A 25,169-nucleotide genomic window follows, 5' to 3' on the forward strand; every position below is an offset into this window, starting at 1 on the left:
TCAGATTGCTTTATTTGTAAATGAAGGTTTCTAAAGCATTTGACCCGAATTTATGAGTAAAGGTCTCACCAACCCAGATAGTTTTTAAACGGGTTATAACATTTAATTATATTAAAAATTAATCTCATCAAATATTTTGAAAATCCTATAAAATAGGGATATACTAAATATTAATATCCAATTTTATTAAATAAAAGATATTATTTATAATTAAGAAACAATTATATAATAAAGAAAATAAACGGGTAATGGGTATCACGAAACTCAGATAGCTTTTAAACCGGAATATAACATATAATTTATTTGTGAAATCATTTAATTTTCAAACCTTAAGTATATTAATTATTAACTTTCTTACAATAAATAAAATTAAAATCCAAATATACATATATAAATATTAAAAACGAAGAATATTAAATCTCCTGCATTATTTGTTTCTTCAAAATAGTTACAATTTTAATCCCTAAAATTTTGTAAATTTAAATAATAGTTACAACATTGGTTCTTTATCTTTCACCTATATATTCTTATAATTTCATTTTTAACCCAACTTCCCTCACGATTATTAAATGGTCGTAATTTTTCAAACGTCAATATTTTTTTAAAAGAATTGCACCATAAAAACGAGCATTTTATTCTTTTTAATTTGATTACCATATTACTATAGTTTTCGAGGTTAACAAAAATTGCATTGGGGCGTGTTGCGGTACGGTTTTGATGGTTTTAAATTAAACCATGAGCCAAACCGTTAGTAACGTTTTTCTCATCAAAAATCAAAATTGAACCGTTGAAAATTGAAACCCAACCAAGACAAACCATTACCAATAGTTAGGTTCCGATTTGGTTTGTACTCCGATAATAAATTCAATTTAAAATAAGAATTATTAATCTGTCTATACATTCATTTCAAATTAAGCACCAACTAATAAGCTATTTAAGAGAATAATAATATAAACAAAAATAATTTTGATCACGTAAATGATAAACCTTATTGGAATAAATAGAAGATAAAATCATAACAAAAACAAAACCGACAAAAATCATACCAGAATTTAGGCTAAACTAAAGTTATAATAAATAGGCTTACTCGTATTAAATAAAATTTGCTTGGTTCAACCATGAAACCGAGCCAGCTTAAATTAAGTTTCAAAATGCATAAGTAAATAATTAAAATTTCAAAATGCATTCAATATTTACCGTTCGCTTCAGTTCAACCGTGAAACCGAACCAGCGAACGGTTCACAGTTTCAAGCGAAACAATAAACACCCATAAATTTGTTACGTAATTACTAAAGTATGTGTTTCCCGCAGCATCGGGCGGACACCCGACTAGTTAAAATCAAATTGATAAGAGATTATTGATAGTTCCCATTCATGTCACTATTCCATTACTCTCTTTGTTACATCGCCAAAGGACAGAAAGTCTGCTATTTGAAAATTTTTAAATCAAGAGATCGTTCATGACCATTTTATTGATCGAGATAAAATTTGAGACGCTCCTCTCATCGATTTACGCAAAAATAATAATAAATAAATAAAGTTTACCTCAAGAGAGGTATCTTTAACATTCTGACGCTTTCGCTTTAGCGAACCGCCACCGCCATCTCCGGCAAAAACCTCCTCACTACTAGAGGAACTCGACACCGGTGGAATCGGTGTCGATGACCACGCAGCCACCTGGTTATCAATCTCATCACCATTACTAGCTTTATGATCAGAACCACCTTCCACAACACATGTCCGGCAAGTTGCCGAGGCCGACCGGCAAAGTTCCTCGCCGGACGAACTCCACATCGTCTGAGACTGGCATATTTGACAAAGAAGACTTCTTGAGTGTCGTGCTACTAGAAAGTTTGCCGAATGAACCTTTGTATCGCAAGTCCAACATAAGCTAGCCATGTCGGAGTCACAGTATATCGCCGCCGTGGATGTACAAAGCATACATCTCTTCATGTTTCTGACCAAATGAAGAGGAATATGAATTGTGGTTTAGCAAGAATGGTACACTTGCTTTCACCAGATGGGACCACGAGGCCTTTTTATATAATAAGTAAAATGTCACTGTATAGGAAATCATTGCGGTGCATTATTTTTAAATAAAACGAGGAGAAAAATAATAGTCGTATTTTAATGATTAAAAAAACGATTTTAATAAGAAAATAAATGGCTTAGTTATAATATAAAAAAATATAATTTATAGTCAAGTATGCTTTTATATATGTTCATGAATCATGAATACGTTTCCTAGTTACATCTGAAGGGATATGTACCGAATCCTCATATAAACGGGTCGGATTATATCCACAAATAATCATAAGGGAGGACAGAAAAGAGCCCACCTAGGTTAATGAAGAGGTAGGTCCCAGCAGAGCCCAGTTGGACCCGCAAGACTCACCTTGAACAGGGACGTCTGCGAGCTGGACCCGCAAGACCCACCTTAAACAGGGACGTCTGCGCTGTTGGACCCGCAAGACTCCTCGAAGAGACGTCTGCGCAGTTGAACTCGCAAGACTCCTGAGGGACGTCTGCGCAAAGACCAACTGGATCTGCAAGACCAACCATGCTCAGAGACGCGACGTCCTTACGCGCAGTACGCAAGCTGTTCCAGCAGGAAAAGCCTCCCAATGGTGACGTACTCCGCCTGTTCCCGCAGCTACAGATACTAGCCATCAGGGAAGGCTGCCCGCGCAGCAAGGCTACACGCACAAGGCACTAACTCAAATAATTCAGTAATGTCACCTGAAGAGGGAATGAGCAAGCCGGGAATACTCCCGCCCAAATGAGCCAGTCCGTACGATACTGGAGGATCTTTTGTACTGTACCTGCCAAGGTATGGACAAAAGAACTGACCAAAGCTGCGACAGCTCACTGACAACAGTAAGACGGGCAGCACGCTCTAGTACTTAAAGTCACTATCAGCTGCTGCCTACTCACCAACCCTTGTCGGGGCACGTCCATAGCCTGCAGTTGGTGGAAAAGGAATAGTACACAGCCGGCCTGGTCACTATCAGCCGCTGCCTACCCACCAACAATCAGCATGGCACGTGCGTAGCCCACAGTTGGTAGAACAGGAATACTATTCAGCCGGCTGTACCTACTTGGAAACCTACCTTCGGCTATAAGACTCCAACACCTTGGAACGGTATCATCATCTTCTCTCTAGTCACTTCTCTTAATATACACTTATATTCAAGAGCAATCTAGTCTGATTCTCACGCCGGAGGGTGGTCACAAGGAGGTACCCCCCCTTCTCAGTGACAAGCTCACGGTGTCTGTTTTGCAGGTCATCAGAAGAATAACCATCTTGCCGGACCTAACCCTCGTGGGAAACATCTATTTAACCCCAAGATTATCCGTAATCTGCTGGGGTCGATTAGTGTTTCTTCAGTTAAAGACTCACGAGGCCCATAAACAAAGCTTCGAGGTTGCACTCACACAACCCGGAGAGCTCAACAAAGGCATATGGAAATAAGAGAAAAACACATAACTATCTCGCACGCATAAAGGCGTCAGCGCACAGATCAGTGCCAGCGCGCATGAGAGCGCCGGCACACAGTTCAGTGCCAGGGCGCATGAGAGCGCCGGCACACAGTTAAGTGCCAGCGCGAATGAGACCACCAGCACATAGAAATACCTGCTTGCCCACATCGGCACATGCAGCCTAAATACACTTGAACCTTTTCTTGAAGGACAAGTCATGAAGCCACATGGGCAGTAGGACACCTATACGGGGTTTTAAGGCACCCAAAAGGATAGCCCAATCAGAGGCTACCACCTCGGCAGTTATGACACACTAACCCATGACTTGGCAAAAAAGAAAACGAATGTATAAAAGGCCCAAAGCCCAAGAAGGCCTCATGGCCTCATGAAACCCTAAACATCCTCCTATAAATAGGAGAACTACCTCTGCTCATGAGGTCAGATCATATATTCATCTTTTTCCTCTCATAAAATACTGTTAGCTTTTCTACAAGCTTTACTTATTCTCACACCGGAGGGTGGTTACGGGGAGCATCCCCCACCTTATCTTCCCGTAACGAGGCTTACCGGCGCATTTGTTTTCCTTGTGCAGGTTTTGAAAGTTTTCCTCCGGTGAAACATCTCCAGACAAGTAGAACTGGGGTCGGATCCAATTAGGAAACCGGTCCTTGATTCTTCATGCACGTTTTGAAAGTTTTCCTCTGGTGAAACATCTCCAGACGAGTAGAACTGAGGTCGGATCCGATTATGAAACCGGTCCCTGATTCTTCATTGGCGCCATCCGCTCCTAACTGAGCAGGAACGACATCGTTCTCCGTTTTCCTCCTTTGTTTCACCGGTTTCTCCTTCTTTCCGTTCTTTCGGAATGGCTGGTAACCCAGACCCTACCAACCTATTGATCGACGAGGCTACTGATGAGGTTTCCGGTGCCCGCTTGCACCCACAGGGTCGACAAATCACTCGGACTCCTCTTGGTAACACGTCAAAAACGGCTAAAACCATAGACCCAGACGTCACATTCCAGGGACCCTCCACCACCAAGGATCCAGTTCACACGGAGGAGGCTCCACTGGATCTAGGGTTGTGGCTGCTCCAGCAACAGAGAGCATTAAATGCCAAATATGAGGCGATGATTAAAGCCCAAAAACTCGCGCAGGTTACTACAAACCTGCACTTCACCAACGACGCTTTTCACCAGAGCCCGATAGGCACCCCCACCAGCTCTCGTGCTCGTGGAAGGGGCCTTGAGGGGGGCGGGAGGACGGTCGAAGACATGGAGACCGATGATGAGGGTGGTAGTTCCCAAAGGAATTCTGAGGAAGAGGCCAGGAGCACCCGACGCACGGCCAGCTCTCAGAAAACCTCCAACACGGCCAAACGGTCAGTCTCGAGAACTCCTCTCCCCAGAGCTGGTGATGATGACTTGTATGCACCGTACAATCCTACGCAGCAGACACAGGCGGATCTTAATGCACCATATAAACCAGCTGCTCTTTTACATCACTCCAAGTTTACCAAGCGCATTACTGAGGCAGCCATCCCAAAAACAAAAACTCTCGCGGGCCTAGGCAAATTCGACGGTACCACCGACCCAGAAGATTTTTTGCAGACTTTTTTAGTGACAGGCGGATTACATCAATGGTCACTACCAGTGTGGTGTCACATGTTAATGCGCAAAGTCTCACAGGTACCGCGCGTGTCTGGTTTGAAAGTTTACCGGCTGGCAAAATTGATGGCATTAATGAACTCACCGAGTTATTCTCTTAACACTTTCGCCAGCAAAGGCGTTATGATCGTGAACCTGACGACATTATACACTGCGTTCGTAAACAGAATAAGGATCTTGAAGATTACATCACTCGCTTTAACGAATAGGCACTCACTATTGGCGGTATTAGTGAACAGCAGATGCGCGGGGCCTTTTTACAAGGCGCGCGCAGCGAAGAATTGCGCCGATGCCTTGTAAGCAAAGATGGTATGCCCAAAACTTGGTCCAGAATTATGGAAGCTGCGTGCATCTTTGCGCGCAACGAGAAGCTCATTGAGAAAGAAAAGATCCGAAACAGGACTCAGGGGCAAGATAACTCCCGCCCTCAAGATCCCAAGAAAAACAAAAACAACTCTGTCTGGTCGCGCATCCAACCACAGAACTCTTCTGGTGACAAAATGTATCCCAACAATTTTACTTCAAAGAACTCGCGGGAAAAGTCCAGGCATTGCCGCGTGTGTGGACACCGATCACCAAAACTCTTAGTCAGATATCGGCCATTGAAAAGTTCGATTACAAGCAGCCAAGAAAAATTGAGCATCGTGGCAGGGTAGACAAGAGTAAGTTTTGTGACTTTCACAAAGCATACGGTCATAATACTGATGATTGCTATCATCTGAAGGATGAAATTGAAACATTAGTCAAAAATGGCAAGTTGGCGCACCTCGCCAAGAATTCCAGAAATCGGGATGCTAACCCTGAACGAGTATCCGCTTTAAAGCGAATTAAAAATCTCAGCCGCATGGTGCAGGGCACACCCGCACAGAGAAATTGGCCTAAGAGAAGATATACTTACAAGTCTTGGCGAGAAGCGCCAGTGGTTTTCCCAGTCATTCTTGGGGGCCCCTCGCAAAATCATGTATGAACATTGCATCCGGAAACTTAGCCCGGAAGATCAGGCACGTTTGCAAGAGGTAAATGTGCCTATTTCAGGAGTTTCAAATGAGGTGGTATACCCATTGGGGCAAATACAATTTGAGGTAACCCTGACTAATGGGGTACATTCTCGTTCTGAAGTTTTGGACTTCTTGGTACTTCCAACTACATCTACTTACAGCATTATCTTGGGATGCAATGCCATGGCGGCCTTCAATGCCATTCCGTCAACACCACATGGTGCTATTGGTTTCCCCATCCCTTTTGTAAAGTCTGACCGACGATGCGCCGTTGCCAGTCATTCGCGCACCGGTCAACTCCTGCCACCTCCAACGACGCGCGACGGATTGGTCAAGTGGATGCTCAATCCACAATTTCCCGATCAAACAATCACCATCGGCAGCACTGTCTCTGACGCCACATGCCAACGCTTAAAGCAGCTCTTGATAGAATACATAGATGTGTTTGCATGGCAACCATCTGACATGACTGGCGTTCCACACCACATGTCACAGCATAGCTTGAATACTTACTGGAACACTGAGCCCGTAGTACAGAAACGCCGAGCCTTGGGTCGAGAGGGCGTTGATGCCATGAATGAACAAGTGCAAGACTTTTTAAAGGCTGGCATCATCCGCCCTACCCGATACCAAACCTGGGTCGCCAACCCGGTCATGGTCAAGAAGAGTAACGGCGCTTGGCGCATGTGCATTGACTTCAAGGATTTGAACAAAGCATGTCCGAAGGATTGTTATCCTCTGCCGGAGATCGACCTCAAGATTGACTCCCTCGTGCCATACCGAATCAAGTGTTTCCTGGATGCATACAAGGGTTAACATCAGATTAAGATGGCCCCGCATGACGAAGATAAGACTGCCTTCTGCATTGATACAGGTGTTTACTGCTACACCAAGATGCCTTTTGGACACAAAAATGCGGGCGCCACTTACCAACGGCTAATGGATGAGGCATTCAAAAAACAAATAGGAAAAAATTTGGAAGTTTACGTCAATGACATTGTCATCAAAGCAAAAGAGGAAGATGATATGCTACGCGACATCCGACAAACTTTCGATCGTTTACGGGAGGTCAATATGAAGCTTAATCTGGGCAAATATACCTTCGGCACTGAAGATGGCAAATTCCTAGGTGTTATCGTCACCAAGAACGGGATGCAGGTAAATTCGGAAAAGGTTCAGGCCATCCTGGACATGCCGTCACCGGCGAAGATCAAGGATGTGCAAACGTTGAATGGTCGCCTAGTGGCTATCAATCACTTCTTATCACATCATGCTTCCAAGTCAACACCCTTTGTTGATACCCTGCGCAACTGCCTTAAAAAATCAATGTTTAAATGGACACCAGAAGCAGAAGCGGCATTTCAAGATATCAAGCAATGCCTTATCAGTCTTCCTACATTAACAGCACCTCTTCCAGGAGAACCTCTGATTATGTACCTTTCGGCGAGCGCGCGCGCCATTGGCGCCGTCTTAATGGTTGAACGTGATAACATTCAGATGCCGATTTACTACATTAGCAGAGTCTTAACAGATCCAGAGTCCAGGTATTCGATCTTGGAAAAGCTATTACTAGAGTTAGTCCACGCCTCACGCCGGCTGTGCCGATATTTTAACGGACACCCGATCATAGTTCTAGATGCTACAACATCCAACAGGTGTTGCACCGACCGGAATTATCTGGCAGACTAGCGCGCTGGGCCATTGCATTGGGCGAACATACCATCACGTACAAGCCACGCCCAGCCATTAAAGGTCAAGTATTAGCTGACTTTCTCGCAGAAATCCCAGAGGATATGGTTGAAGATGCACAAAGAGAAATTTCCGGACCCCCAGCAGGCATCTCGGAAGACACATGGTTTTTATACACAGATGGCGCTTCCTGTAGCGAAGGCGCAGGCGCCGGTTTGAAACTAATCGCGCCAGATAAACAAGAATATACTTATGCGATTCGCCTCGATTTACTAAGCACCAATAATGAAGCTGAATATGAAGAATTTTTGGCAGGCCTGCGCATAGCTCAGAAGTTTGGTGTAAGGCATTTAGAGGCACATGTCGATTCATACCTCATTGGTCTCCTCTCTCTCCCACTCCGCGGCCCTCGGCGCGGCCTGCACAGCGGCCAGGTTAGTTTCCGCGGTGGTCAGATTTTTTTCTTGTCACATCATGTGGGGGATGCTCCCCATAACCACCCTCCAGCGTGAGAGTAAGTAAAGCTTGTAGAAAAGCTAACATTATTTTGTGAAAGGAAAAAGATGAATATATGATCTGACCTCATGAGCAGAGGTAGTCCTCCTATTTATAGGAGGATGTTTAGGGTTTCATGAGGCTATAAGGCCTTCTTGGGCTTTGGGCCTTTTGTACATTCCTTTTCTTTTTTGCCAAGTCATGGGTTAGTGTGTCATACCTGCTGAGGTGGTAGCCTCTAATTGGGCTATCCTTGTAGGTTCCTTAAAACCCCATACAGGTGTCCTACTGCCCATGTGGCTTCATGACTTGTCCTTCAAGAAAAGGTTCAAGTGCATTTAGGCTGCATGTGTCGATGTAGGCGCGCAGGTATTTGTATGTGCTGGTGGTCTCATTCGCGCTGGCACTTAACTGTGTGCCGACGCTCACATGCGTGCTGGAACTTAACTGTGTGTTGGCACTCTCATGCGCGCTGGCACTGAACTGTGTGCTGGCGCTCTCATGCGCGCTGGCACTGATCTGTGCGCTGACGCCTTTATGCGCGAGAGATTAGTTATATGTTTTTCTCTTATTCTCATATGTCTTTGTTGAGCTCTCCGGGTTGTGTGATTGCAACCTCGGAGCTTTGTTTATGGGCCTTGTGAGTCCTTAACCTAAGTGGGTTCTTTTCTGTCCTCCCTTGTGGTTATTTGTGGATATGATCTGACCCGTTTATATAAGGATTCGGGTACATATCCCTTCAAGTCCCCCCCAGTCCTAGGTTAAGGACTCACGAGGCCCATAAACAAAGCTCCGAGGTTGCAATCACACAACCCGAAGAGCTCAAAAAAGGCATATGAGAATAAGAGAAAAACATATAACTAATCTCGCGCGCATAAAGGCGTCAGCGCACAGATCAGTGCCAGCGCGCATGAGAGCGCCAAAACACAGTTCAATGCCAGCGCGCATGAGAGCGCCAGCACATAGTTAAGTGCCAGCACGCATGAGAGCACCGGCACACAGTTAAGTGCCAGCGCGAATGAGACCACCAGCAAATACAAATACCTGCGCGCCCACATCGGAACATGCAGCCTAAATACACTTGAACCTTTTCTTGAAGAACAAATTATGAAGCCACATGGGTAGTAGGACACCTTTAAGGGGTTTTAAGGCACCTAAAAGGATAGCCCAATCAAAGGCTGCCACCTCGGAAGGTATGACACACTAACCCATAACTTAGCAAAAAAGAAAAGGAATGTATAAAAGGCCCAAAGCCTAAAAAGGCCTCATGGTCTCATGAAACCCTAAACATCCTCCTATAAATAGGAGAACTACCTATGCTCATGAGGTCAGATCATATATTCATATTTTTCCTCTCACAAAATACTGTTAGCTTTTCTACAAGCTTTACTTATTCTCACGCCGGAGGGTGGTTATGGGGAGCATCCCCCACCTTGTCTTCCCGTTACGAGGCTTACCGGCGCGTTTGTTTTCCTTGTGCAGGTTTTGAAAGTTTTCCTCCGGTGAAAAATCTCCAGACGAGTAGAACTGAGGTCGGATCCGATTAGGAAACCGGTCCCTGATTCTTCAATATCATTTATGTTGTCTAAGCTTTTACTTTCGTTTTGCATGGTCTACAAAAATGATTGAAACTTTACAGTTTTCTTTTACGTTATTATTTCTAAACTTTAATTGATTTTACAGTATTAATTTATCATTATATATTTAATATATTATTAGCTTTATGTGCATCTCAATTGAATAAAAATGTAAACGGAAGTGTCAAAGGGCTTGTAACCCATGGTACAAACGGTTTGCTGAGTTGGAGCCTATTCGAAATAATAAGAGCTCGAGTCTCATCTACTAATTTGAATAATATAAATGGATGCATATAAACTTAGAATTAATATGTTCTTAATTTTTTAAGTCTGGATTGTGCTGATTCCCAATTTATTCTTTCTCTACAATTAGATCTCTAAACTCATACTAATGAGCTCTAGCTCAACTTGTACGGGAGATAAAGCGAAGATTTAGGCTAGTGGTTGTAAGGTCTCAAGTTTTTACCCCATCCCAACCTAGTTTTACTGCAATGGTCTTCGGGCAGCGTGTTTTTCCTGAAACAGGAGAAGGTGAGCTTGGTTAGCCAGCGTTGTGTGTGATTGCAAACATATTGATTCATCTTTGTCATTGGATTACCTGGGTAGCCAGACTTATATTTGTTGATTGTTAAAAACTTTCTTTAAACTCGCAGTCTCGATTTTTTTAAATCCTATATCTATGAGTTTATATTATTAATATTTTATCCAGTTTATTGAAAAACTTAAAATTTGTTTGATTAAGGGCATTCCTAACCCATTCCTTACCCTATATCCATATATATCATATAATTACAATACAAATTATTGTTTTTTCTCTTTTCTGTTTAATTAAATAATACTTTTTATACCTTTATAATTATCTTTTCTCTTTTCTCCACTCACATACACTTTTCAAAAATATTAAAAAATTATAGGGTATGAATAGTGAATCCTCAAATTTAACTTTCACAAATAACATTTTCTCTCTTCTCTACTCACAACCACTCACAACCATATCATATAATTTACAAATCCTCCTCACATATTTTAAGAGAATGGGCTAAGAATGCTCTAAAAAAAACCTAAAGAATGAAGGTGAGTGATAAGTGTCTTTTAAGATTCTAGAGACATGAAGTGTCAAAGATGTCAACCACCAGAACTAGTGGTCAATTTAATTGCGTGGTTGTTGTAATGTTGTGCCACGTGTGCGGTTGATGAAGATCAAAGAAGATTTTTAATATTCTCTGAAAAATGCTTTTCTTGTGGCTTAAATTTTGAGTGAGGCTCCGTCACTTTGAGATATTTTGATGTGAGTGCTAACGTAATGAGATACGTAGACACGTGGTGGTGTCTTGAAAGATCCTCGCAGCTGTTCAGTTGACGTGGATCAGAATCGTCTTCATGTAGAGAGCCCATAATTTGCTGATCTAGTATCCAAACCTGTGGTTCTATAGGATGGGCACTAATGTCCATATTGAAACAAAATCTGATGAATTTTGACTGTAATATTTAAAATTTCGTTAAGCACTACGCATTATGCCTTAACAATCTCTTTTTGGTATTACTTGGTTTTGGTGAATATAAAAATTTATATATTCGTGTATCAACAAATCTCCCTCTTGAATATTTTTTAGATTTAAGTCATCCAATGACTTAACCGTTAAGACTAAAAGATCCTTTGAATATGTCAGGACCGTGAATCGGGTGAAACCTTCTAGAGGTTGACAAGAACACACCAACTCGAATACCCAAAAGGCCTGTTGAATATCCCGGCGGAATCAGGATATCCAATGAGTGGGAACGAAAGAGTATGAATAATAAACACAAAACAATAATGGATAGTCAATAAAAGATCATTCAAAGACAAACATTCACGTATTTAATATATCATTAATGGAACAGTGAAAGGAATGTCTAGGGTTTCGTGTGACGGCGGCGGCGGCGGCTGTATGAGGAAAAACAAAGAGAATATTCTTTGGAATGTTTTTCGTATTCAGTGTGTGCCAGCCTGTATTCCGTCTGGAAATCCGTTCCTAAAATGTATCCTAGGACCCCTATTTATAGACCCTGTCATTCCTTCTAGAAGTTCCTAATCATTACATAATGAAATACAAAATAAAACAAGTCTTGAGTCCTCGAGCAAGATAACAATCTTGCTCGAGCAAGCTCACTATGTTTGGTATGCTCGATGAGTGTCCTCGAGCATACTTTACTTAGAATATCTTCAGTGAAGATATTCCCTTCCAGCAGACTTCATTCTTCTTGACTGGTCCATGCTTTGCTAGAACTAGTCCATCGAGCAAGCTCATTCTTCTTGATGTCTTCAGCTTTTCTTATTCAGCAATCTTTATCATGCTTGGATGTAATCTTTCTCGGGAACTGAACTGTGCTCGAAGTCATTGCTTTGATCACATGACATCTTCTTATTGCATCCATGCTTGTCCCCATGTGCTCGATCATCCTGTGCTCGTAACACTTGGTTAAAACTTGTATGATCAAGTTGTTTGCTCGATTGGCAATCCATGCTCGACAGAAGAATACTCTTGCTCGTTGAAGTGTAGCTTGCTCGAAGCCTTAACACCTAGAAGAATCAACCATTTAAGGTTCTGAAGACCTTGCTCGAAGTAGTAAAACCGTGCTCGATTGTCTAGGCTTGCTCGAAGTCTATACTTAGCCGTTTTCAGAGGAGGTTGAGAAAATTCTAATCTTCCTTATCATAAATCCGACCCAATAGAAAATTATGTTTTCCCGATCATCTTCAAATGATTTGACATTAAATACTTTCCCTATCGGCTTTAAGATCAGGTCTTCTATCTTTCATGAGTCCAAAATCAATATTCTTTGCACTGCTATCTCATTCAATTTTCCCACATACAATCTTCAATAATTAATCACCAAACACACATGAATTAGACATTGATGTTTGTTGTGTTTGATTCATCCAATCATCAACAATCAATCACAAGGGATCCTCCAAACATATCCCAAGTCTTCAAATCCATACCATTCTCACAATCCAAAATCACAAGGGAATATAAACATGAATCTAATCCCATGTCTTCTCTCCAAAATCCAAATTTAAATCATCAGCGTATAAGTATTTGTAGTGTATAAGTGACAATAACGCATATGGTTAATTATTAACGTGTAAGTCTTGTATGTAGTGCATAACCTTATGCGTCGCATAAGTATGTATGAACCAAATGAACTAATACAACGTGTAAGTACTTATGCGTTGACTTTTCAACATGTAAGATATACGGAGAGGTTATGCGGCGTATAGGAATATAAACATTGAAGTTATGCATCGTGAATATTATACAAAGGATGTTATACTGCGTTTAAGTTATGCGCTCCAAAACTTATGCGCTTTATAAGCTGACATGTAAGTTTTGATAATTTTTGTGACGAAAATAAAGATATAATGATCTGACTTTTAAGTATATTATTCAAAACCAAGAATATGACAATGTGTGAAGTTTTGATAAGGTTTGGACGGTTACATCTTCTGGAATAATCAAATATATGTGGAAAAGAGATGAATTTGAGCTTTTCAAGGTAGATACTGAGCCAAAGGTCTGATACCATTTAATATAACGTTTTTAGGATCGAAGACGGATGTGTAGAAACATCCAACGACGATATTTAACTAATTTTTGGTACAATATTACTCTGGTCAGGTGAATTTGTGATGTGTTAAGTGTTAATAAATAAGATATTCTCTTCTTCATTTTATACAAATGTTAAACTGCTGATAAGCAAAAGGTGAAAACGACATCTAACCAATTCTGTTATAAACTATTGATATATTATACTAAACAACTCACTATTAAAGAATCATATGCTAACTACTGATCTTCTTGAAAACAACCGTTATTTGATCCATCAATTGTTTATCTTCAGTATTTTGGATCTTTAATAGTTTTGATGAGCAGTTTTTTTGTCTTCAGTCTTTATATTAGTTGTTTGACTTGGTAAGATGTTTAAGAGCACTTGTTTGAAAATACCATAGTGGAGAACAACAGATGTTTGAACCATCAGTTGTTTGGTTTCTTGCCATCAGTCATTTAATAGGTTCAAAAAATAGTCTTTGGCTCGCTAGACAAAGTCTATAGCAACAGAGATAAATTAAGCTTAACTTGTTCAATCAACGGTAACAAGGATCGAATCGCCTTGCTCAATCGACAGTAACTCATTTTCTCTCTTTCTTGGAGGCGACAGACTTGCGATCGACCCGGATTCTTGGTCGATAATTATAGGTCGGCTGGTGCTAGCAGTTTGGATCGAAACACCTTCTTAGTTAACTGATTGGTTAATTATCATACTCTTAAACCGAGCTCTAATACCAGATCAAAATCCAATTCAAGACTGATAAATGATAATTAACGAACACTAAATGTATAACCAACTTCTTCATAACCAGAAAATATAGCTCAAAACTTATTACAATAAACTTTGGTTGTGATAGTGGTGGTGGTATCTAATTTACCCTTTATTTTGTACATGTACATATATATACATATACTAGTCAGCCAACTTTCAAACTACTTGACATTAATGTCTAACCACGTACTTGACATTATATCCAACAACTTGACATAAATGTCCAACCACTAAACTTAAGGCCAACTAACCTTATAGCCCCTTAATCCTATACACCATAATGAGATACTTAGGCTCGGACTAGACAAGCCTAACTCAGTTAATTACCAACTGTAATATGAATAGAATGCACAACTTCAACCTTAAGCTTTTCACGAACGAAATGAATATCGAATTGTAACATTGATAATTATATGTTATCGTTAATTTTCATGGTTAATAATTATAATTTTATAAAAATTATGCATACGATTATATAAGCATAATGTTTATAAAATTATAATTACAAAATTATACCGTATCTATTAAAGTTGATTTTGAGAAAACTAATGACTCTATTCCTTGGGACTGATTAAAGACTATCATAGGCTTTATGGGTTTGGGTGATAAGCGGATAGGGTGGATTATGGCCTGTTTACAACCATCTAGACTTTTTGTATTAGTGAATGGTAGTCCTACGGACGAGTTAGATATGCATAGGGGTTTGAAACAAGCTGATCCTTTCTCATATATCCTTTTTATTTTGGCTATGGAGGGTCTAAATGTCATGATAGAGGATACAATTAGAACATGTTTATTTAAGGAGGCGTGAGTGGGTGCAGATGGTGTATCTCTATCTCATTTGTTCTATACGGACGATGTGGTATTTTATGGGGAATGGTCGATTTCAAATGCTCAAACAGTGATACATATTTTGAAGTGCTTCTTCATTGTCTCTAGTAAATGAACTGCACAAGTCAACTCTTTATGGGGTGCATATGGATTACGATGATGGTATCGCTTGTGCTTTGGTGGTTGGGTGTAAACCAGGGATATTACCATTTTTATATTTGGGGATGCCGATTAGTCTGTATGTGACAAACTCGAGAGGTTGGAAAGTTGCTATGGATAGATTTGAATCTAGATTGACTTCTTGGAAAAGCGTCATTTCTTTCTATAGCAGCTATATCTTTGTTGATAAAAACGGTCCTTGGTGCCTTGGGGATTTGTTATATGTGTATTTTCCTGACTCTGATGGGTGTCTTGAAATGCTTGAAACAAATTCGGTTAAGGTGTTTTTTGGGGTGGTAGTCAGGTCGAAAAAAGTACATTGGCCTCGTGGAAGTTGGTTTTGTCTTTTAAAGAAAAATGATTGGGTCGTTAGAAGGGTTTAACAATGCTCAATTGCAAAAGTGGAGATAGAGTTTTATGAATGAACCGAATGCCATTTGGGTGAAAATCATTTTTTCCTTACACGACACGGAAGAAGGTTTGTTTGGCTTCTTTTAAAGGGAACAATGTTAACTTTAAAATCATTTACAAAGCTTAATGTCTTAGGTATCATACCTCCCGATTCGAGTATAAAACAAATTGGTGGTGGAAATGAAACATTGTTTTGGAATCATCCTTGGTGCCATACACTATGTTTAACTGAACAGTTACAAAGTTAATACGCATTAGAAATGGTAAAGGATTGTTCAGTGGTGCAAAGGGTGAGGGCAGAGTCATGGGAGGGGCATAGGGATCTCCGAGGGGGTGTGGTAATGGCACAATTTCTAGAAATGCAAAATTGATTGATAGGGTTTGCTTTCGAATAGTAATGATCGGTTGGTTTGTTTGTTGTATGGGATGTCTGAATTTTCCATTAATGGATGCAAAAGAGAATTGATGGTAATACACTCCCTTGTGCTTTGAGGAAAACTAATTAGTCCCCTTGTTTGCCTCAAAAAATAAACATTTGCGGATGGAGGCTTGTGGGAAATAGTTTGCTAACTCAAACAAATTTGGCTACCAAAGGGATAGATGTTCCGTATATATCTTCCCCTGATGGGTTAGAATTCGTTATTCATGTTTTTGGAGAGAGTGCCCCAGTTAAGAAGATTTGGGATTTTGTTGAAAGGTGTCCTAATGTGAAGTTGTCAGCTTTGCGATTTACAACTAATCTTATTAAGCGCTTGGGAACTCATCTTTAAGTGTGGTTAAGAAAGAAAATGTGGGTTCGATTATATATATTGCATGGTGTACAATTTAAATGCTTCAAAATAATACAGTTTTCTTGAAAAGATGTATGAAGTATGCAGTGTTGGCTAAATATGATGTTACTTACTTTTCTTTCCTTTTGTATTTGAGTAGAAAGAGCAAGTATAAAGCTAACTGGTTAGAGTGGCTGACAATCGCTCTTTTTATTCATATAATTTTCTTTTCTTGTTTTTGCCTAACTAGTTTCTTACTGTCGATGCTTTATATAATATCCGTCATATCCGCCGTTAAAAAAAATTATATGTACGTTTTCGTATTCCACGATTTCATGTTAAAGCTAATCATACGATTAACTTGATTTAGACATATAATAAATCTTCAACAAAGTCTTATGTTTATGATCTTTTGGTACTTGGGAGTACATGGTTTGCGGACTTTTAAGTATTGTTTATACTCTATTGCATCATCCTTTAAATATTAGTATTTTCTACGAATACAGCTGCAATTTATTTGTCCACACAAATCATGGAAAGTTCAAAGATATGACGCTGCAATGAATTATGTTCTCACAAAAATGCAATAATACAACTTTTACTTAATGGTAGGAAGAAGCTCAATATTGTTTCCACTTTGTAAGTTGTGGCTGGGAAGAATCTCAACGTGTTATATTTTATGATATAACTTAAACTCCTAAGAATCTAAGATATTTATGTTGAAATTTCAAAGGTTTAAAGAGAGATGAATGTGAGTTTCAATAGTTTTAATGTATCACGCACATGCAGTTACAACGGGAGGTTCCACTCGATAATTACTGACGGATTTCCGAAGACAACCAAAAAAAGAAAAAATCAAAATGTTTTTAAAGTTTAGAGATACATTTCATCACATCGTTAGTCTAGTGGGAAAATGTTGTCGACACAGGATCCCTCGAAAACCTGTTGGTAGCGTGTAATTAGATTTTCAACAGTGGGACCATATGATTCCGTTGGTTATTCGTCTGTATACGAGGGATTGATTTTCAATAAGAATCTTACCGAGGAATTTAGAAATTTTCCAGGGCGGGGCTATAACCAACTGTATTTTATTCAGCCATGCATCATTAATGAAATCTATAAATTGTGCAAAATCCGGACTCTTAATGGCTATCTAATATATCAAACTCAGTAATAATGTTTGTTGGTTTTCGTCCCCAGCCAAACCTCCATATTTTATAGCGTTGGTGTTTGTTTGATGGTGATTAAATTGAATATATAGTCTTAAAATTACTAGCCACTTTGTTGGTGATATTGTTGTTAATACGCGATATGATAGGTTAGCCTGGATAAGAGGTAATGTTGACGTGGTCTTTGGAATCTTCATCTTCTTTGTATGAGGTTTTATTAACTCATAATAAATCACCTATCTCAACAAGTTATGGTGATTTATCAATTTTGTTAACGAAAGATGAATAATTTAGTTAACAAGACTTTGGTGTGTCTAGCACTAAGCAATGGTGGTTTTCAATGATATATTAAAGACCAGGGCCGTCTTTGAGAATATCAAAGAAAAAAAACCCAAGGCCCAGGACATAAAAAAACAAAAGGCCCTAGAATACAAAACAAAAGTTCTTTTTAGCAAAATGATCTAACAAAAGTACTTAAACAAATCGTGACGCTCTTTTGGCATTTTTGGAAACAAAGCCCTAGATTAACTCTTTGTAATCCATGGTCTCTAAAACATCGTTTTCAATAGCAATAATTGTCAATCCATTAAGTCTTTCTTGGGACATTGATAATCGTAAATATATCTCAACAACTTCAACTTTGAAAAACTTCGTTCTGTCGATGCCATTGTTACCGGAATAGTCAACAACACTCTATATGCAACTAATGCCTTTGGGTAAGAATTCACCTGTTTCGTATTGTTTAAAGCATTAAAAGAATTAAAAATTTGACAAGGTAAAAAAATAATAAAATAATGCATTAGTATAAACGAACCTGTTTCAGATTGTTTAAAACATCTAAAGGGCTTATAGCATCCATCACTAAGTAAAAAAGTCTCAAACAACTTCAACTCTTCATAAAGTTCTTCAGCATCAATATCAGATTCTTCACCATTCTTCAAATGCATCTTGAAGAGAATAACAACACTATTTAAGATCTTTTTCTCCCAGTTCCCTAAAGTTTTTAGGAAATAAAAAACCAAATAATTTTTCGTATTGTTGGTACTGTTCAAATCTTTTTTCAAGAGATGAAATCGCTGGATTAACAATACATAAAAAGTAATTGACTCTAAAATCCTCATCTGTTGAAAATAAAACATCTTCTGCATTAGAAGTCTCCCTAAATTGTTTTTTCCTTCCAATGGACGCCTTTGATTAAATATTGGATCAACACCCAATTCAATTGCAATTTCTTTAGCTTTATTAATCACCTTAGACAACCCCACTTCTCTCTATTTCTTGAAGTAATTAATCAACTTCTTCACTTGATCAATAGCATCATCAATTATCATATCCTTGGATTGCAACTTTTGACTCACCACATTCACGTTTGATAATACTTCATACCAACTGATGATTGATACTATAAATTCAAAATCACTAAACTCATTCTTGTTAATGAATTCGCTTGTCGTCTTATGATCACCCTCGGGTATCCCTAACCTCAAGCAAAGCTTCTCTTACATCCGATGTTGAAATCTAATAGTTTCACACTCTTAACCCGATTTTCCTAATGAGTCGCAGACAAAGGCTTAACAGTCAATCCTATAACATTGTCTTTTAAAATTTGCCACCTCTTTGTAGAATTAGCAAAGATATTGTAAATTCGTTGTATGGCTCCGAAAAAATATTCCGCTTTAGTACACGTGGTAGCCATGTTACATAATACTAGATTAAGACTATAAAAACCATATGCGGTATAAAAAGCTTTAGGATTCATATCTAAGAATCTCCTTTGAACCCCTTGATGTTTTCCTTTCATGTTGGCTTCACTATCATAGCTTTGGCCAAGCATATCATCAATATCAAGATCAAGAGATTTTAATTCTTCACGTGTAACATCAAAGATTCCTTTACCCGTTGTATCATTAGCAATCAAAAAACCAAGAAAAGATTCCTCAATTGTAACAGGTTTGTAGTTTAAATTGACATACCTAATAATTAAATACATTTGTAATAGTATAAATAACATAGCAATATAATAAAACTAACAATTAAAGAATTAGAGTTTAGATTGACATACCTCATAATTAAAGTCATATGTTTTTTGTGACTTTTATTCGGGGAGCAATCTAGTATAATGGAGTAATACTTTGCTAGCTTTATCTTTATGATGATTTCTGATTTAACTCCATCGGCTAGTAAAAGGATTAGCTCGTTTTGGATATTGTGTCCAAGATAATGGACGTGAACTTCATCATTCATGATACGCCTCACATGCTCTTTAATAATGGGGTCAAACTCTTCCAACATCTCAATCAATCCCAAAAAATTCCCATTGCTTTTTTATATAACTTCTCATTTGTACCGCGAAAGGCTAAACCATTCTTAGCTAGAAACTTAATAAGCGAAATAATTCTAAAAATGACTTCTTTCCCATAATCTCTTTCCTTATTAAAGTGGTCATGTGTTACTTTGTCAATCGTTTGGTTAAAATCAACCTTTGTCGCATTTCAAACAATATTTGCATATTCCTCATATGTTCAAAGCTAAGTTCATGATCTTTAAATATATCCCTAGCATGCTTCCGATCACCATAACCATCACCAACCAACGAACCTTTCGGGGGACATTTTCGACCACTAAAACAACACCTCTAGAAAAATATTAAGAAAATTATAAAACAAAAAGAAATCAAAAATTTTAAAAAGTAAAGAAACCAAAATTCTTATATTTCATTCCGGTTTCATTAAAAAAACCGAAGTTTTTTTCCTTTTTAATTCGTATTATACCTATATACATGTGTATAATTTCATTTAATCTCTAGTTACGTAATGCACACATATGTACATTATCATTTACCTTAAATTATACATATGTGTATAGGATAAAAAACATATGTGTACATATATGTATAATTTAGCTAAACCAAGATTTTTTTTACATTTTTTTTAGAAATCGGGATGATAAATAAGAACTTTAGTTTTTTTTTACTTTTTTTATTTTTGTGTTTTTTTTTTGTTTTATGATTTTTTTTATTTTTGGGTTTTTTTTTGTTTTATGATTTTTTTTATTTTTGGGTTTTTTTGTGGTCCAAAACGGTTCTCATAGTTCTCAATTCTCAAAAAGTTCTCACATGATTCTGATCATATTTATATATATATATATATATATATATATATATATATATATATATATGGGATGGTTCAAGAAAGAAGTGAGATTAACGTGAGAAATGCGGGAAGTGAATAATAACCATTGATTGTATTTGATCTATGGCCAGCATTCAAGATGGCAATCTTATAAATATTAATAGCTTTTATTACATGTTTTAAAGGAAAAGGGGGCATTTTCGTATTTTATGTGTAAACTAAATTAAGAAACATATATCTTCATCTACAATTCCATATTTTATGCCTCATAATTATTTTCTCAACCATATCAAAAGTGGTCATCCGAATAATTTTAATTCAATAATCTTCTTTTATTTTGAGATAGTTTCATCCATATCATTTAAATATGAGATCTTCAAAGATTATCATTCGATTATTGGTTAAACGATTTCTGGATTTTTTTTTTACAGCTTTTATTCTTCTGAAGCTTATAAGGTTCACATACCTACATTCATATTCTTTCATAAAAACACATCCTCAAGGTTAATTATTTGGGGGGAAATTAGGATTTTCTCATCAACCTTGACTTTATTTTTGGATAAGCATCCATGTAGTCTTACATTTTACTACACTATTGTTGTTTGCTTAATATTATTTTATGGCTAAATTTTAATTTGAAATATATTTGTTTTTTTTTCGTATGGAGGATATGAGCTTGTTATTTACCTACACTATATTAATAGAATATTTTGTTAATCACGTACTAATTAATTTTGCATTATTTGATATTTGGTTTATAAACCTTGTCAACCATGATGGATTTGGATATACATTATGGATTCTAGACATATTGGATTTTACGACAGTGTTTTTCTATTCGTTCACCCGATAATGTATACGAACCTACACAAATAAATAAATAAGGTGTTAAATTGCATTCTCTACATGTTGGGGAAATCGAAAATCAATATATTGTTTTCCCTACATTTATATGATGTTTTCAAACGTTTTTAACATTTATGTAGGGACTTTAATACTTGTGTAGGATACACTGTTATGGGCTAACAACATATGTAGATATCAATTATATTATGTAGGATATATATAAGTTATGTATATGTATCAGTTATTATTGACTGTGGAGAGCAAACACCGGTGGTATATGCATAGATTAATTTACTGTGTTTTAATAACTAATAGTGTGTGTGAGTTATTATTTGTGTAGGATAAATATTTTGTTTTGTAGCTACTGTATATGAAACTCTGAATGAGCTCTTTGTATTTGTGTAGGACGAATACTACGCTGTGTAGGTATTGTATATGAAACTCTGATGTGCTATTTGTATATGTGTAGGATTCTTATTGTTGTGTAGGAAGTAACTATGAATTTGTCTATGCATGATTTTGTGTGTGTGTGTTTGTGTAGTAAAGTTTATTTGTTGTGTAGGATGTTGTTTTTATAATTATGATGTTTGTTTAATTTGTTAGATGCGTTTGTTGTAGTGTAGGATCGATGTGATATTTAAGTATATGAAGAAGGTCGTGTTTGTTGTGGAGGACATACATGGAGAGATTCATTTGGATAATAAAATGAGTTGTGTAGGATGTTGGTGTTTTTGTTTGAACTGAAAGTAGTGTGCGTAGGTTATTTTGTGTAGGATATAGTTTTCTAGGATTTTTGTTGAACAGTTTTATGCCGTATATGTATTTTTTGTCAATAACCCATATCTGATGTGTTTTGTCATTTGGAATAATCCATCTTTTGTTATGGATTTATTATATGCTATAATTGGTTAAAAATAATAAATTTTTGCAATCTCTTGGATAAGTGAATCAAAAAGGGATTCTTGAGACGCATATGACGACCAAAATAATTTTTGATAAGCAGGAATTTTGAAATAAAAAACATGGACTATTGAAAAAACTGATTTGTTACTTTTAATTAGTAATTTTTAGATAGTGTTAATTACAAAATATAGAACTAAAACATTTGACTAATATACCCTTAATTTTAAATAAATCAGAAAATTAAAAGAAAAAACCTAATTGGTTAAAATCACTTCTCACATTTCTCAAACTAAGATCACGTCTCTTCTGAACTTAGGGGGTGTTTGGTACAGAGAATGGAAAAGGAGAGAAAATAGAAATGGAAATGGAATTGTAGAGAAAGAGAATTGGTATGGAGAATGAGAATCATTTCTCTTGTTTGGTACACGAGAAAATAAACAGAGAACTCTACCATACCCAACCCCACCTCCACCCAACCTGACACCACTCACCACCACAGCCCCACCACCACCAGCCCCACCACCACAGCCCCACACCACCAGCACCACCACCACAGCCCTTTCTTCAACCACAGCCCACCACCACCGGTTGCTGCCACCAAATCCCCTTCTTCAACCACAGTACACAAGAAATTAAAAAGATTCAAATTTTTGGAACATAAGATATAGAAAAAGGAGGCTCAGATCTGTCATCACTGCCTCTTTGGAGATTTTGTGGTGGTGGTTGTGGTGGCGATGATGATGATGATAATCAGAAGCCACCTGCGACCACCGCCGATTTCCACCACCACTGTCACCCACCTGCGACCACAATCACCCGACCATCTGAAAACCCTGACCTACCACGAACCACCACTTGAAACCCTAATCTCCGTTCACCCGTACCACCTGCAACCTACAACCGGTTACCATCTCTGTGTTCACCACTGCGAACGGCGGAGACGGGGTGGTGGTTGCAGACTTGGAGACGAGGTGGCGGTTGCAGACTTGGAGACGAGGTGGCGGTTGCAGACTTGGAGACGAGGTGGTGGCCGGAGACGGGGTGGTGGCCGGAGACGAGGTGGTGACATGCTATGAGGAGGCTGCTGAGAAATGGATTTCTCTTTGTTTTAAAGAGAAATGGAATTCTCTAGTTTTAGAGAAATAGAAAGAGAAATAGAAATGAAAAGTGGAAAACAAACAAAAGAAATATTTCTAATTCCATTTCTCCCCAATCAAATCCCTCTACCAAACACCCCCTTAATCCTATATATATATATATATATATATATATATATATATATATATATATATATATATAGGGGTGTGTTATTGTACAATAATATTTTATCATACATTATGTACGCGGCCTTTCGGAGTTTTGGATTAAAAAACACACGGTGGCAATTTCGTAAATAACACAAACTAGTTCATGATCAAATTCATCTATCACAAATCCATTCTGATCCAAATTCTGAACTCATCGCTCTATCTAATCCAATTTTCAAACCCTAATCCGAGCTTAAAGTATGAAATCTCTAAAGTCAAAAACCAAAATCAAAATGAAACGCTGTTGAACATCAAGATCTTCAAAATTGATCAAAAAATGATGATTTAATCAATCAAATTGATGTATTGAAGGATTAAGATTCATTAATCGATTATGAAATTGCAGAATACTATACTCAATTGAGCTCTGATTATGGTTCAAAATATTACGTTTAAACGTTCTAAACAAAACTGAATACACTAAAACTGACCAAAACGAACGCCTTTAAACGTTCAAGTTAAACGTTCTGACTAGAAACGGACACTTTAAACGTTCAAGTTAAATGTTCTGACCAAAAACGAACACCTTTAAACGTTCAAGTTAAACGCCCTGACCAAAAGCGAACACCTTTAAACGTTCTGACAAAAAAGAAAACCTTTAAACGTTCTGACAAAAAACGAACACCTTTAAAGTTTAAGTTTAGAAGTTCAGAACAAAAAGTTTAGAAGTTCAAAACAAAAAGTTTTGAAAGTTCAGAACTCTGATCAGAGCTCATATATGAAATTAAATGTTCTAGACAAACCTTTAAACGTTCAGAAGCTCATATCTGAAAGTAAACTATCTGTAACATGAATTGAATGCTAAAATCACTTCATATAATCTCATAATCATCAAGAAATCATCAATCGACCATCGATTTCATCATATGTACAAATCTGGAACGTATTAAAGTTCTGCAAATGGGTGTCTGCAAATAGGTGTTTGCAAATGGTGTATTTCAATTCAATTCAATTGAAGTGGTGATGGTGAAGGAGGTGTGCTAATGTTGGCGAGTGGTATTGGAGACGGATTAAGGGAGAGAGACGGACAGATGAGTGTCATTATTATATAGGGTTTCTGAAAATCAACGTTTCGAAGTGTCGCATACGTAATGTACGATAAATGATTATTGTATTGGATCCTTTATATATATATAGGGTAAGGATTCTAAGAGTACCCTTAGCAAATTGAGAACTTTGAGAACCATTTTGGACCACTAAAAAAATCTCTAAAAAATATTTAAAAAAGTATAAAACAAAAAAAAACAAAAATTTTAAAAAGTAAAAAAACCAAAAATTCTTATATTTCATTCCGGTTTCATATAAAAAAACGAATTTTTTTATTCGTGTTATACCTATACACATATGTACACTTTCATTTAATCTCTAGTTTACG

At 37.7% G+C, this 25,169-nt stretch overlaps 1 protein-coding gene across 1 annotated transcript; it reads left to right on the top strand.

Moving 5' to 3' along the window:
* The first annotated feature begins 6,105 nt into the window (after nt 1-6,105).
* On the top strand, nt 6,106-6,960 carry LOC143533581 (uncharacterized). The gene has a single exon (XM_077028306.1). The coding sequence runs from the start codon at nt 6,106-6,108 to the stop codon at nt 6,958-6,960; it is 855 nt and encodes a 284-aa protein (XP_076884421.1).
* Nucleotides 6,961-25,169: the final 18,209 nt, after the last annotated feature.

Source organism: Bidens hawaiensis, unplaced genomic scaffold, assembly GCF_021521415.1.
Source record: "Bidens hawaiensis isolate Kalapana, Puna unplaced genomic scaffold, B.hawaiensis_p1.1 tig00009799_1, whole genome shotgun sequence".
Classification (NCBI taxonomy): domain Eukaryota; kingdom Viridiplantae; phylum Streptophyta; class Magnoliopsida; order Asterales; family Asteraceae; genus Bidens; species Bidens hawaiensis.

Excerpts from the sequence above, each read along its gene's own strand:
- LOC143533581 (XM_077028306.1), top strand. The coding sequence starts at position 6,106 with ATGTATGAACATTGCATCCGGAAACTTAGCCCGGAAGATCAGGCACGT.